The sequence below is a fragment of the Rhinolophus sinicus genome, chromosome X (assembly GCF_036562045.2).
Source record: "Rhinolophus sinicus isolate RSC01 chromosome X, ASM3656204v1, whole genome shotgun sequence".
Lineage (NCBI taxonomy): Eukaryota > Metazoa > Chordata > Mammalia > Chiroptera > Rhinolophidae > Rhinolophus > Rhinolophus sinicus.
Window position 1 is genome coordinate 15,073,921 of NC_133768.1, and position 15,701 is coordinate 15,089,621.

Here is a 15,701-nt window from a genome sequence, read left to right on the forward strand (position 1 = left end):
GCAAGATTGACTAAGATTCCATGACTAAACAAGGCATGGAATTCTCTGTAAAAGATTTGGATCACCCTCAGTACCTTTAATCAAGAAAATGTATTAATACACCAGAAGGGGGTTTTCACCAATGAGGTCTGAAACCAAGAGTGGCAACCATGTCAATATAAGGGTTTTTCTGCTTATCATCAAGGACATCAGAAAAACCCTATTTCTTGAAACATCTTAATTGAGGTTTTGCCAGATCAGTCATGAGACTGTACTAAGCATGAGGACATAGACTCACCCGGTGTCAAATGTCAAATTATCTCTTTTGTTGTTGTTACAAATAGAGGTTATCAATAGCATAAGACTGGACACACAGCTAAAACCCAAATCTCTCTGGAACCATGAGTAAGTACATAGAACACACAGATACGGTACTACTTTGAGTGTACACACACACACACACACACACACACACACACACATACACACGCGCACACATAAGTACATTTGTACGCCCTACAGAGAGTACCACCAGCAGGTAAATTCATTTGTTAAAGGCAAACTCAATTAATAAATGCATCACTCTAAATTACCCAAGAAATAAGTTCTGTTATGGCTTGTGAGCTACATATCAGTCATATAACTTCACTGTAAGTCTGAGGGATGAAAAGGCAGGCTACTTTTACAGAAAGACAGAGAGTGGAATTGAGACGGAAGAGAGCAACTTGTCTCACGTCTTAGAAATACTCATTTGGAAAATGGGAAACCCCAACAGGAATCATGGTGAGAGCTTCTGGGCCATGTCACTCATAATACATGAAGGCATTGTGAAAGATCAGACCAACAACTTAAACGGAATCAGGTATTTCTAATTTCCATGTATTAAAGGTACGGTGGTACACCCCTTGTTTTGAAATCTGCCCTTTTTGGCAGATGTACTCCATCCAATTAAGGCAAAAACTTAAGATATTCAAATCACTGGCTACTTCAGAATAATCCAAAGAAACAATAAAAGTGTTTCAATATTCTTGTTAGACTTGCAGCTCTTGAGGACTTTGATGACAAAAGAAGAGCAAGTAACAGTGGCTAGTTTACATCTGGGCCAATTTTTATCCTGCTTAACTTCAGTCACTAAGGCAACACTATTCCGAAGGAATGCAGTTATTTTGTGAGCTAGGCACCCCAAAACTGAACAGTCGCGGTCCTTTCAGTGTCAGAAAAAGTAAGTGTAAGAAAAAGAAGTCAGTATTTTGATAAAGTTCCTTCAGGTACAACAGAGCCTCTCTGTGTTCTTCCCCAGGACCAAGTCAGATCAGTGAGGCAGACCGTGGCCCTGAATGGCCAAGCGTTTCTGCAAAACTGGCAGCAAGGCGACTGGAGATGGAGGCTGGCTGAGGATGGGTGAGGACACATACTTTCTGCCTAAAGAGCAAAAGAGATGTGCCACTGGAAAGTTCATGAATGTGACTGCTGTTTATTTTATTGGGAAAAATACTCTATGGTCACTATTAAATATTAGCACTTAAAGGCAGCAAATACTGGAAAAGGAAAGAATTTTAAAATTTCAACACAAAATCATGTTTATGCTCGCATCTAATTTTACGTGAAATTCTGTTTTATCAATTTGCTAATTGCTCTTCACTGCTAATAGAATGTCACATGCAAAACAAATGTCATTTAATATTAAAAAGAAAAAAAAATCTAGTGTCACCACAGAGTAGGCAAGGGGCACTGAGCAATCCGTTTCTTACCGCTAATAAAATACAGTATTTGTATATTATGGGAGTGGTTTGCCCTAAGTTTTAAAAGGCCATCTCCATCTTTGTCTTAGCTTGACAAGTCACTAAAGTATCAGTACCTAAAATTCAAAACTACAGAATTAGGAAAATAAGAAAGTCGATTCAAACTGAAATCTTACCGTTATTAATGGTTATAGAAAGAAAATGCAAATTTTCTCTCTCTGAAAATTATGGGAAATAACTGAAAATGTCTCTGTAGCAAAAAGATGGTTTCTGTAAAAAAAAAAAAAAAAAACCTGCCAGAAATAACTTTCAGTTTTTCAATTATTTTAGAATCTAAGAAATTAAGTAATATCCAAAAGATATTAGAAACAGAAAAGACAATGTGAAAATATATACATATATATATATATACATACATATATAATCCCTATAGGACTGTTGTTGAATTTAAATTTTATATATATGTATATATATATAATTCAAATTCAATTATATATATATGTGTGTATATATATATACACACACACACACACACACACACACACATATATATATATATATATATATATATATATATATATATATATGTAATTCAAATTCAACAATAGGCATATCAGGGTTTCTTTGCCTCTAAGTTTAAATACATCTTATAGATTCAGGATATTCTCTGATTATAACTTGATATAATAATATATCAATATAATTTATAATTAGTTCTATTCCACATTTAGTCAATACTAGCATGTGTGAAATTGTAACTGAAAAGGTAATTAATTAATCATGATCTGTGATAAGAAATAAGCTAAACTGCACTCAGATTTGAAATTTTTCAGGTGTTCTGTGAGGGGGTGAACTACAGGCCATAATGGAGGCAATACCAATGTGTGTAGAAGGCCTGCATATAATCGTGGCCTCATCACTCATAAGCCAGACCACACCCAGGACTTAATTTCATTGGGCTATAGTGCTCTCATCTGACACCAGGCTAAATGATCTCTAAATTCCTTTCCATCTCTAACATAAGATTCTGCTTGAACTATTATTGCAACCACTTAGATGTTTTATTTCTTAAAAACCTAATTTACTCAATTTTTTTTCACTATTTACCTGTTACATGGGATCCCATTTCATTCTTTTTTTTTTTTTTTTAAATCCTTTTTGGCACCACTTTGCAAGCCCTAATGAATAAGCAGATCTGGGTGATAATCATCAGTGGCTGCTGACATTCAAAAAGAAAGACAGCCAGACATTATGAGCCTCCAGATAGACTATCTATTACCACTTATGAAGCAGTTTTGAACTATATGTATCAAACCTGAATTTAATCAGGCCCTTAGATCTAATCAATTTATAGGAATATAGAGTAAATGACACAGCAGAGAAGAAATCAGCAAAAGTATACAGTGGGAAACTAATGGACAACGGACCTCAGTTTCTTAAGGAAAAAAAGGAAGCATGGAGGAGAAAAGTAGATTCAAAGAGACTTGAGACATATCAACAAATCACAATGTATGTATCTTCTTTGGATGCAGGTTCAAACTAACAAACTGTATTAAAAATAGAAGACTACTGGGGGAAAGTGAACACTGACCATATGTTTAATTATATGGAGGAATTGCCATTATTTTTTTGGTGTGATAACAGTATTTTAAGACACCCTTTTATTGATACATATTGAAATACAGTCATGTGTCTCTTAACAACGGGGGTATGTTCTGAGAAATGTGTGTTTAGGTAATTTTGTCATTGTGCGAACATCATGCAGTGCACTTAACCACAAACCTACTGCACACCTAGGCTGTAACTTATTGCTCCTAGGCTACAAGCCTGCACAGCATGTTACTCTACCAAATACTGTAGGCAGCTGTAACACAATGGTAAGTATTTGTGTATCTAAACATAGAAAATGTATGGTAGAAATACGGTGTAAAAGATAAAAATGGTCCACCTGTATAGGGCCCTTTGCATGAACGGATTTGCGGGACTGGAAGTTGGTCTGGGGGAGTCAGCGAGTGAGTGGCGAGTGGATGTGAAGCCTAGGACATCACTGTCCCCTGCTGTCGAATTCACAAATACCGTCCCACAAGCCCACCCCTTGCTTCCTTCCGACAGGGTCAGAAATAGAACATCCAAGTCATCGATGCTGCTCCATGAACAGGGATATGGGTGGACTGATTGGAAATACAGAGGAGAAACTGGCTGGGTGAGGCGTAGGTCACCATAATAGTTAGTGACTGCCAGACGGGAATGAAAGGTGGCCCGAGGATCAGCAGGAATAAGAAATCAAGATGGAAAGCTAAAGGAACATAGGGGGTTGTCATGGCAACGTGGCTTTGGCTACAGCACGTTGGATCAGTGGCCAGATTAAGGAACTTTCTGGTAGTCATAAAAAAGAGGGTACTTAACATGGAGAGGGTTTAGAACTCAGGACTCAATATTTGGACTTTGGAAATTTATTTTTAGCTCCACTGACCCTGTCTGGCACAAAGGGCTCCCTCTGGCATTGAACTGATGGAAGAAATAAAAGTTATCTATGCTTTACAGCATTACAACCTGTACAGGCACAGGCTGGCTCCACCCTGCCACAGAAAGCTTTTACTCAAGTGGCCGTGGCACTTAACACTTGTTAGGGGACCTCCTGTGGACTTGCGCCCTTGTACAGGGTCTTGGGTCCCCAACAAAGATTTTACAGCAATGTCCTCTGAAGATCATCAGCTAGATCTGGGAGGGCTGTGGCGCCCTCTGAATATGTAGCAGTGGGGGGCAGGCTCCTCTGTGCTAAACAGGTCAGTAGATGACGGACTGGGAGGTAATCTGTACACTCAAAATTGACATGTTGTGAGTGAGAGGGAATCTATTGCCACGCCCCACAGATATTGCTCCTGCCAGAGAAAAAAATTCCTCCTGAACCACATATCCTTCCCGTTCTTAATGGAAAATCAGCTCCATTATAAACCTATGGGACCAACGTCATATAGGGGGTCCCTCGTTGACTGAAATACCATTGTGTGGTGCATGACTGTATTTATGGATAAAATTATATGCTACCTGGGTTTGCTTCAAAACAATATGGGGGAAGATTGTGTAGTGGTATAATTACAATGAATTGGCCATAGGTTGATATTTGCTGAAGTTGGGTAAAGGGTACACAGGGCTTCATTATATAAGTCTCTCGACTTGTGTAAATGTTAGAAATTTTAGATAATAAAAAGCTTATTAAACATCTTTTCGAAAAGCACCATTAAGGTTTCATAAATTCTACGAAAGGTAAAGATGTTTTCAAATTTCAATATGCAGCAAAAAGTATCTGCTACTACATGACAATAAATTTTCTTATCTGAGATAAATGTTTAAGTCAACATATCAACCAATACAATTGTTGTAACTCTTTCCTTGATAGATTAGATTATCCTGAACAAAGAACTAAAGTTTATACATTTTCATAATCAACCACTATAATATAAAAATGCATCAGGGTAAAGGAAAACCAAGTTCAGCAATTTGCACCTGTCATTCAAAGGTAAAAATCAGAGTAAGAAAGGACTCAGCAAGCATTTATTGAACACCTATCATGTGTCAAGCTGTCATGGCACACTTTTTTATAAATATAATGCAATATTTCTTCTATTGCATTCACCCATTGGTTGAAAAAACTCAACTGACTATCCTCAAATACTTTCTGGAAGCAGAAATGTGAAGAGCAAAAATACCAAATAAGTATGTGCACATACAAGAGTATAAGTGTGTGAGTGTGTGAGTGTGTGTGTAGCAAAGCAATATATAAGGAGACACTGTACACAAAGTTTTCTTCATATGTACCAAGACACAGATTTTATCTGTCTTAAAAACTTCACCCTAATGTCTGCTAGCATTTAAATTAAGAGAATTTTTATATGTCACTAGGATCTCTAAAAATTACCAAAATGGCACAAACATTAGGAGTTTAACTTACTCCCAGAGCCCTTTACTAATTAAACAATCTCTGTGAAAAGTAACTGTAATTTATGAAGAATACTAGTGGTCTGCTCGAACAAAGACCTTGATTAAATACAGATTAGCTCATACCACGGTAAAAAGCTAGATGTCTTTTGTGCGTTATCTATAGTTGTCTTTCTCAGTTCTATGATAAAAGTAAATATGCATTTACTATAGTTACACAGTACGTTATCCCAGGGGGAGACTGGGTGAAGGGTACATAGAAACTCCCTGAAGTTTTTTAGATAAGTTACTGTGAACCCATGAATATTTCAAAAGTTTTTTTTTTAAGTAAACCACATCAAAACTACTAACACCATTCTCTGGGGGGTGGGGGAGGCGGGTAGGGAATAAGCAGATTCATTCTAAAACCAGAGGTTCCACCTAGACAAGTCCTACCAGTATACATAATTTCTGCACATGGCCTCATCTGATTATATAAACTTGACCATCAGAGTAAATGGCTACTAAACACCCTGTCAGAACACTGAGAGATGCTATTTCTTTCTGTTTTAGGGGATTATTTTGATTTAGCAAGCTACAAGAACATTATTATCACATCAGCTTTCTATGAAGCACTTTGCAACCATCATTATCCCCACATCCCCATGGGACTAGCCTCTCCACCTTTATATCCCACTGTTCTTCAGACACCTGGCTATCAGAGCACCTGGGGCACGTTCTTGGACTTCTGCTGATCTGTGCACCCCCTTTCTGCAATGTGAGCAGATTGAAGGTGGGGACCCTGTCTGGTTTGTTTCTGTCCATCTTCAGTTCCTTGGTAACAACAGGCTATAAAAAGCTTAAATGAATGAATGAATGAATGAATGAATGAATGAATGAATGAATAGAAGAAAAGGGGGAGAGAAGGAAGGATGGATGGATGAATATGGACAGACAGATGGAGAGGTGGATAGATAGGCCCTCTTCTCCTTAACTGTACATACGGAAGATTAAAAAAGCCATGTAGTTCTTACCAGAAGCGTCTATCCTTGTTAGGAGACCATGCATCTCCAGAACCTCAAAACTCCCTCAACAAGGGACAGATTCCGGGCTTACTAAACATGGCTGCTGAAACTAATGGGCTCTCCTGGTCCTAAAATGGAAGGCTTTTAATTGACTAAGTGTTGGGGAGGGCCGTCTCTACAAGAGAAGCAGCCCCTTGTAAGCAAGTAAAGGAAGGCTAAGGACTGGGGAGACCATTCCATTCAGCCTCCTAACCTCCTGCCCCAGGAATTCCAGCACCGTGGATTTCGAGCTGAGCAGGGTCAAACATCCACATTATTGACCTGGAGCAAGAGGAGAGTTTATTTCAATAGCTCCAAAAATATAAAAGGCATTACTTCTCTGATCCTCCAGCTATGAGAGCACAGCTATCATGGCAGGATACCAAGAGATCAGAGTTCTCCCAAGGTTGTCTAATACCTCCCTAGATCTCCTTTTCTGCACCAGTAGAAGAATCCCAAAATAATTTCCAAATGCTGACAATGCTTCAGTGAACATGGTACCAGTTGTTATGTAAGAAGACTCAAAATACTAACTGGTTATGTCCCAAGAGTTTACCATGATTAACAATGAGAATGACCATTTATGGAGGGTCTTCTATGGGTGAGGTGGTTTATATACGAGGTAGGACAATTAAGTGCGTGAACTCATCCTAGAAAAAGTGCTACACACCTCATTGCTGAATATCACTATGGTCACCTTCGAAGTACTCCCCTTGGGAAGCTATGCACTGATGCCAGCACCTAGTCCACCCTTCGAAGCAATTTTGGAACTCTTTTTCTGGAATGGCCATCAGAGCTGTCATCGTAGTACCCTTGATGTCCTGAATGTCATCAAAATGTCCTCCTTTCAATATTTATCTTTGGGTAAAGAAAGAAGTCTCCAGGGGCCAGATCAGGTGAGTAGGGAAGGTGTTCCAGTACAGTTGTTTGTTTACTGGCTAAAAATTCCCTCACAGACTGCTGTGTGAGCTGGTGCATTGTCGTGATGCAAGAGCCATGAATTGTTGGCGAAAAGTTCAGGTTGTCTAACTTTTTTACACAGCCTTTTCAGCACTTCCAAATAGTAAACTTGGTTAGCTGTTTGTCCAATTGGTACAAATTAATAATGAACAATCCCTCTGATATCAAAAAAGGTTAGCAACATTGTTGCAACAAGTTCATGAACTTACTTGTCAGACCTCGTATATTATTGCTATTGGAACTCATAACACACTTCACCACGGAAATAGTGGTCTAACAACCCAATTTGTTCCTCCCTTCAAAAAAGCCCATTTAAGCCACAACATTCCTGAGGTATACTATTGTTATTGTAGGACCCAACTACCCGATGCAATACGACTCTAGTGTACAAAGGGAGGCACCAGGCAGTTAGAAGTCTAACATACAGTTTGGGAGCTATAATAACTCCCCCTATCATGGGCTGAAGAACACTTTCTGCCCTCCTGGTTGTACTCATCAGCTGGGCCATGTTAGCAGAGAACCCCCTTGCCCCAAGCCAGAGAAGACAGCAGGAGGCCCAAGATGCAGGAGGTCATTTGCTCCAAAATCATCTCTTATCCTTCCTACCATAGACCATAGGATAGAATGGGGTTCAGGGGTGGGGGGCTGCATCTCAGGCTTAGGCAGTAGAGGGAAAGAATATAGCTGAAGCCCCTGAGCCAACCAGCCAGCGCTGCTGCTTCTATGTATGATGGGCTGTATGAGCCACAGACGCTGACACACCAAGTGAAGGAGGTCACCTGAGCACGTCTCCGGAAATGGTTTTACCTCCAAATCGGGACTCTGTCCAATCATAATACTGGTTAAATAAAAGACACAACCACCTTGAGAACAGTCCTCAAGTCTGATTTTTCCAACTGGAAAGAAAAGTTGTTTAAGAATTATTTGGACAGGACAGAGCTGTCCTCTTCTTGTTGGAAAGGGAAGTGAACACCCCAGGTAATGCCGCACTACGACACAGTCAAGCCTTTTACGACATTCATGCCAATGACCTTGGCTCAAGACTGCACAAGATACACAAGACGCCCACGCAGGAAGTTGGGTTAGTGACTGGGAGAATAAAGCTTCCCGGTCCTGACCTTTTGCTCCATGAGCTGGAAAGGGCAGCAGAGAAGCTGGAGGGAGGAGAGCTTCAGGCCCTGGAGAAAGAAAGACTTGGAGTTCGTTCTCACCATCGCAGAGAAAACACGCATGTTCACCCAGGGTGGGGCTGGGCTCTCAGCTGTCTTGCCATACTTTTAAGGGAACTGGCATGCACTTGTACTGAACACAGCACTTCTCCCCAACAATGATTTGTGTGTGTGTGTGTGTGTGTGTGTGCGCGCCCGCAGGCACCATTCTTCCCCAAGTTCCTCAAGGGATGCTGAGAAATACAGCAATCTCGTTTGCTTATAAAATAATTATCAACTTGCAATGAGTAACACTTTAGAAGTACATGGAGGCACAGCAACATGGGCCGACCACGGGAGAGTATTACCATGGCATGAAGGCTGATGGTCACCTAATCAGAGACGTACAGGGTATACGTCTGCACACACAAAAAGATGTGCATGTCACACCTGTACAATGATAAACCTACCAAATTGCATCGGTTAAGGCAAAACCAAGAAAACACTAGTGAGCTTTTGTCACAGCTGCTTGGCATAGGCTACAGAGCAGAGGGGAAGCTGGAGCTGCGCCCACCGGTGCCCCCACCCCCTTCCGCGTGGTGGATGTCCTTACTTGACTTGGAGAGCTGCTCATCCTGGGACATGCTGAGGTCATCTGACTCCCCCGACAGCTCCTTGATGAAGTTGGAAGGAAACATCCCAGTCTTTCCATTGAGAACACCTTCCCACCATCCTTCTTCCACCTGCACAGGTGCAAACAGAAGAACAGAAAGACAGGGAGGAGGTTAGATGCGGCACTTCCCAGTTCCCTCTCCCATCTGTGGGCGCACAGTGCAGAGCCTACACAGGGAGAGCTGGAGGATCCAAAGTTTACTGTTAACAGGCAACGAGAAAGCAGACCTCATAGGGTCTTGAGATTCAGATTGAGGAATGGGGGGTTTAACCTGGGGGCCATAGATGCAAGTGGACAATAATTAACACTCTATTTTCATTAACCTCAAACTGAAATTTGGTATTTCCTTTGATTACAAATGTCAGTAACATACCACAGTAATCCTAGAAGGACCTGTGCCTCATCACCAAACACGTCACAGATATTTTCATATCACATCATAGATGCCATGGGTATCTCACAATATCATTTGTGCTCACTGCTACTCTGAAGTGGTGGTAGTTATCAGACCTGCTGGGAGACCTTGTTATTTAATGTATTAATAAGAAATTACTTATTACTTATAAGTAGTTACACGTAGATTACTATATCAAAATTTGCTTTTAAAATAGCTTGATAGCTACTTCATTATAAATGGTTCTCTTTGTAATCTTATGTTTTATTTTATGCATTTAAAACCATTATTTAACAACTGAGAATGGCTTCCCCAGACTACCTAAACTAACCAGACGCCTACCAAAAACAGTTAGGAATCCCCAGGCTAAGAACTCAATCGGAAGGTAGCAGGACTCCCTGTGGGTTTCTGAACAGTTCTAAATTACCCTGAGATGAACTGAAATAGGGTGAAGGGAGGGAGGGAGGGCAGCCTGACTGTAGTCATCTGGGTGGGGGAGTGAAGGATGGATCTGGGGGGGGCAGTGAAAATGGAGAAGGCAGGTGTAGATCTGAAGCCTTCTAAGGTATGAGCTGATCTTTAGCACGCAATTAACTGGGACAAGCCAGAGAAGGTTAAAAAAAGTCACGGCAAGATTTTGTGATAGAGCTACTAACAGAAGGCCAGAAGTAAAAATAGGAAGTTGGCCTCTTAGAGGAAAATAACAGGGCATTTAGAAGATAAGCAAGTCTTAAGTTACCGGTAGTGTGATATAACAGAAAGAGACCTACAACCTCCGGAATTATTTTTTTAACCACAAGTATCTATTACCTACTCAAATCAATAAATACAATTTAAAGCTAAAATAATTAAAACAAAAAAGAAAACAATATTAGAGTCAAAAGCCCAGTCCAAATCCTCTCCTGAAACTTAGCAGTTGTATGACTTTATTCAAATTTCTGACCAAACTGAACGCTGATTTTCCTATCTGTACGAGGGGGATAATTAATACACTTGATTGGTGTTAGAGGTAGATGTATTATGATTCTACGCTAAGGGCTAGGGACACAGAACTGTACAGGACATGTCCTTTTTTCTCCCTCAAGAGTTGATGACATATCAAGGTAGAAAGGGCACATGGTTTAAAGAGGGGAGTGAGAAGGTGTCACTAAAAACTAGCAATGCAACGTAAATAGATGAGAAAATGCCATGACTCAGCACAAACCAAACTTGTTACCCAAAGTCAAAGTCACTGAGATCCGCGATGCTAAAGGAAGGCTTTGAGAAAAAAAGAAATCAAAATTAATGTTGGCCTTAAAGAGTAGAAAAGACAGATAAAAGTAGCGGAAGGGGTATAAGACATTCCAGAAAGGGGGAAGCTGCTAGAGCCTATGGCATGGAAACAATCAGAATGGTGTTTAGAGCATTTGTTACGGAACGCATGGAATACAGACTTGCAGAGTGGTGATTATATCTGTGTGATCACAGAATCTTCCAGAAAGAATCCAGACAACAGCATCTGTGCACAACGGTCCCAATGACTATTCAATACCAAATCATGGCATTTAACAGCATTTCAGTTGAAATCGTTCTATGTTTCTATGCCAACTCAACTGATATGTATTATTCTTTCAAGGAGCTTTTTATAGGATTAGAATGGTTAGGAAGACTCACCATGAGCCTGAATATAAATAGTCACGGGATTTGTAGCGTGGGGTCCTTTGTGCTTATCCTGAATGAGGAAGCATAAAATGACCTTCTTTCTCCCGCAACCACAGGACAGGAGGGAAAAACCAAGGGCACGGACCACAAATGAGCAGTCCCTGGCGTAACCGACAGCACAGGGCAGCTGGGCCAATTCCATTTGATTCAGTGTGACAGTATCTAAAAGGTTCCCGTTCCCAGTAATAAGCGGCTCCAGCCAGATCCCTGAAGGAATTGCTCCTGATATATGGGATCGGCGGGCTGCTGCTGGGAAAACAGGGGCATCTTCACCTCACCACACCCCAGATGTCTGTATCACTGTCACAGCACAGTCTGAGAGGAGTGGCCAACAGGGAAATGACAGAGGTCAATCATTAGCCATGGGACGAGCAGAGGGGCAGACAGTGACACCACTGCTCATTGCCTGGAGGGTCACTTCTCATTGCAGGCGCCATGGGCAGGGGCGTCTGGCCCCAGTACCAGTGAGAGCGCTTCAGTACTATTTCTTCCTATAGCCTGCTGCTTTGGTTGCAAGATTCAGGCTGGAGATAGGAGAAAATGATCCTCACCCTCACACTATCCCTCTTCAGAGATATTCTAGTTCAACTTCCTGTGTAAAATTGAGGACAGTAAAGCCCAGAGTGAGTTCATTCATTCGTTCATCCGTTCATTCATTTAAAGAGTAAAGCGTAGTCCCTTGCACAATGAATGAATGAATGAACAGCACCGAAATCACTGGGGAAAATCCTCCATAGGGGCCTATGAAGCCCTGATTCCTTCACAATAGGATTTTCCTTTCCTGTGTGGAGCAAAAGGGGCAAGAGATCCTGACTCTATTGGCCACTGTTCTTAATTAGGTACTGCCACGCCTAGGTCTGTGTACCCCACTCAATTCCACCAATATTTAATGATACTACACTGCCCGAGGACCTCAGGACAGATTGATTGGTGAACAAAACTGACAAAGAGCAAACTCACAGATACAGAGAACAGACTGGTGGTTGCCAGAGGCAGGGGGTGGGCGAAATGGATGAAGGTGATCAAAAGGAACAAACTTCCAGTTCTAAGATAAATAAATCCTGAGGTTGTAATGTGCAGCGTGGTGACAATAATTAATAATGCCGTGTTGCGTATTTGAAAGTTGCTAAGAGAATCGATCTTAAAGTTCTCATCACAAGAAAAAAGTATTTGTAACTATGTATGGTGATGGATGTCAACTCAACTCATTGTGGTCATTTTGCAATATATACCTGTATCAAATCATTGTGCTATACACCTAAAACTAAGATAATGTTATATGTCAATTATATTTCAATTAAAAAAAGTATTCAGAAATAATTAAATGAGAATTTCAATAGTGGTCCTTTGTCCTACCTGTGAGAAGGGAAAGCATTTTGAAATTTGTAAAACACTAGAGAAATATTAAGATACTTCTTTAAAGTTTTTTTAAATTGAGGTATAATTCATATAAATGCACAGATCTTAACAGTACAAGTCGATCCATTTTCACAAATGCATACACCCATGTAACCCGCACCTCTATTAACATACAGAGCATTTCTATCATTCCAGAAAATTTCCTCGTGCCCCTTCCCAGTCAATCCAGCTCCAAGCAACCACTAATCTGACTTCTATTACCCATTATCGATTTTGCCTTTTCTAAAACTTCATGTAAATGTGCTAAGACATAGTTTTACCTTTTGAATATTGCTGAAAAAAATTGTTTCTAAAGAACATTTTTCTATTAGTGGAATTAGTGAAAAAACATATTTTTAAGGAAACCACTTCCTGAAGAGACAAACACCTACATTATTTTCCATTTTAGTTGCTTTAAATAACCATCCTTGTTGATTTGCGGACATGGAAAGCTGGTTGTACCAAATATAAACAAGTGTTATCTAGGTCCTAAATGCCTGGGCCAATATTTTCCCCCAATTCCTGTGTAGTTCATTGTCTGATTACCTCTTTCTGGCAGGGCCAGAACAGTCCATACACACAGGACATTGATTTTTATTCCCTCCCCTCATTCTTCTGGGAATAAGTCTATTCCACATGAGAGGGGCCCCTCAAAAGAAAAATATAGGAAAATTTAAAGGAAAATTATTTAAGAAAACGTATAGAATTTCTATTTAAGATTTAAGCAAATTCTGCCCAATGAGACAGAGCAACAGCCACGATTTTCCTCATAGTGGAAAGGGTTTCTGGTAGGGCCTGTATAGACATCCTTCCGCAATGCTTGGAAGTCCTGTCCTTCAAAACAGCTACAGGCTAGGCTATAGGTCCCCAAATTCCTGAATGACTCTGTGCTAAGGCTTTACTACCGTTCCAACTTGAAAATACAAGCAAATAGTAAATCAAGCCAGCAAGATACCATTGCTGATGAATCAAGATCCTGAAGTTTTGTCCAGTCACTAATCCCAGGTGAGAAAATTATCTGTGGGGATGTGTTGATCTTAAAAGCCCATATGTAAGAAACCTTTAAGTGGGGTATTCCTTTAAAAGTTCAGTGTGGACAACACTATAGCTTTGATCTCACCCGCATTTGATTGCATCTGCCTGCTTGGGGCTTCCTATGCTCCACACCCACCCCCGAAGGTTCGTAGGTCATCCCCAACTTCAGAGCAAGGCTGTACGAACACCCTGTCCTCCTTCCCCACACTAACCCGGCTCTTTCCACAGGCGGCCTGTGCTTGCTGGATTTATCCAAGTGCTTCTCACCTTCCACGTGCCCCTATTGAAACATCACCTGTTCTAGGAAGCCTCTTCTTCCCCTTCACTGAGTAGCCCCCATCTTTAGGTGCTTCCAAAAGTCATCTCATTAACATAACAAAAGACACCTTGATCAGCCTCTTCACTTAGGAAATTCCAAGAGTTTTAGGAGCAATGTGCCAGAATCGGGCCAAAAACCCAACATATACTTCTTATTATAAATCACAATATCACATCTCCCCACCCAAACTGACAAAGGTTGTCTGACTGAGTTCAAATTTTGAAGGATTTCAACAGCCTATTTAACTCTAGCTGAGAGAGCCAAATTTCCTGCTATGGGTACAAGAAGGGAGCTGCATATGTTTCTTACAAGTGCCAAGTTATTTCTTCTTTGCAAACTACTTGGCCAGGTGGGGCTTTAAGTCTGAAACTGCCGCCACTGGTTTCCAGCCAGCCAGACTGGAGACCACTGAGAAACCACCTCAAAAACTAACCAGAAAGAACCAATAAAAGCGAGAATCTCTGAACATTTCTTGAGTCACCACTAAGACAGACTAGTTGAGACCAAGCTCATTCTACACAAAAAGAAAAACAGCTCCTTTCTCAAGCTCTAGATGACACAAACAGGGAAACAAAAAGGCTTCAAGACGATTTTCAATAAAAAAACAAAAAATAGTAAGTCAAGCGAGTTTTGAAACTCCTGAGGCCCTCGAATGTCATTTCTTCTGGCAACCTTGTGGCTGCCCTCTGTTTTTCTTATAATCAGAACTTCTCCTGCATTTATCAGTCCTCTCCTCTCTGGACAAAAATGACACAAGTGTGCATTTACAATGATTTCTTTAAAAATACCCAGGTATTCAGCCGGCTGTTTTTCCTTTCGAACTGGTAGCTCAGTGCCGTTAGGTTCACAGTGATGAATCTAATGATGAGAGCAGAATCACCGCTCTCCAGTCAGGAGACAGAGGCATGGGGAGCGTTTTCTGGAACAACTTCACGTTGCCAACTCCACTCACCCCTGGACTGCCCCGCGCTCTCCATTCCCTCTCTAAGCCACCCTGCAGAGTCCTACCCAGGCTGAGCACTGGAGGCTGGTAGTCCAGTCCTGCCCAATGATAAGGTCAGGGCTCTGTCAACCCAAACGTGCTTAAGCCTGTGGCTCTCAACACTAGCCCACTATTTGGTTAAATAGTTCAAAATATGTAAGTGTGAATAGAGTTAGTGGTATGAAGGGCTAATTGTAAACGGTTTGAAGGTTAAAAAATGACTGCTGCCAAATTAGGTGTCGACAAGATAACAAAGAGATTGGGGGTGTCAGGCTGTAGAACTTTAGAAAGATTACATGTGCTAGTTGCTTCACAGTATGTGCATTTGTGTGCATAGCTTTGTAATTTTGTAGAATCAGGCTATTAATCAATCAGTAAGATTATAGCA

General features: G+C 40.8%; 1 protein-coding gene across 9 annotated transcripts in view; it reads right to left on the reverse strand.

The window, feature by feature from the left end:
- The window catches only part of SH3KBP1 (SH3 domain containing kinase binding protein 1), a 321,598-nt gene that overhangs the window by 147,387 nt on the left and 158,510 nt on the right, over nucleotides 1–15,701 (reverse strand). For 5 of the 9 annotated variants that reach the window (XM_074323349.1, XM_019755427.2, XM_074323350.1 and 2 more), the window contains 2 exons: nucleotides 9,425–9,554; nucleotides 8,782–8,841 (listed from right to left, as the gene is read on the reverse strand). In XM_074323349.1, the coding sequence (XP_074179450.1) occupies nucleotides 8,782–8,841; nucleotides 9,425–9,554 (190 nt within the window). Of the gene's footprint in view, nucleotides 1–8,781; nucleotides 8,842–9,424; nucleotides 9,555–15,701 lie in introns of those variants that run through there. The other 4 variants (XM_019755429.2, XM_074323347.1, XM_019755430.2 and 1 more) reach the window with 2 other exon arrangements.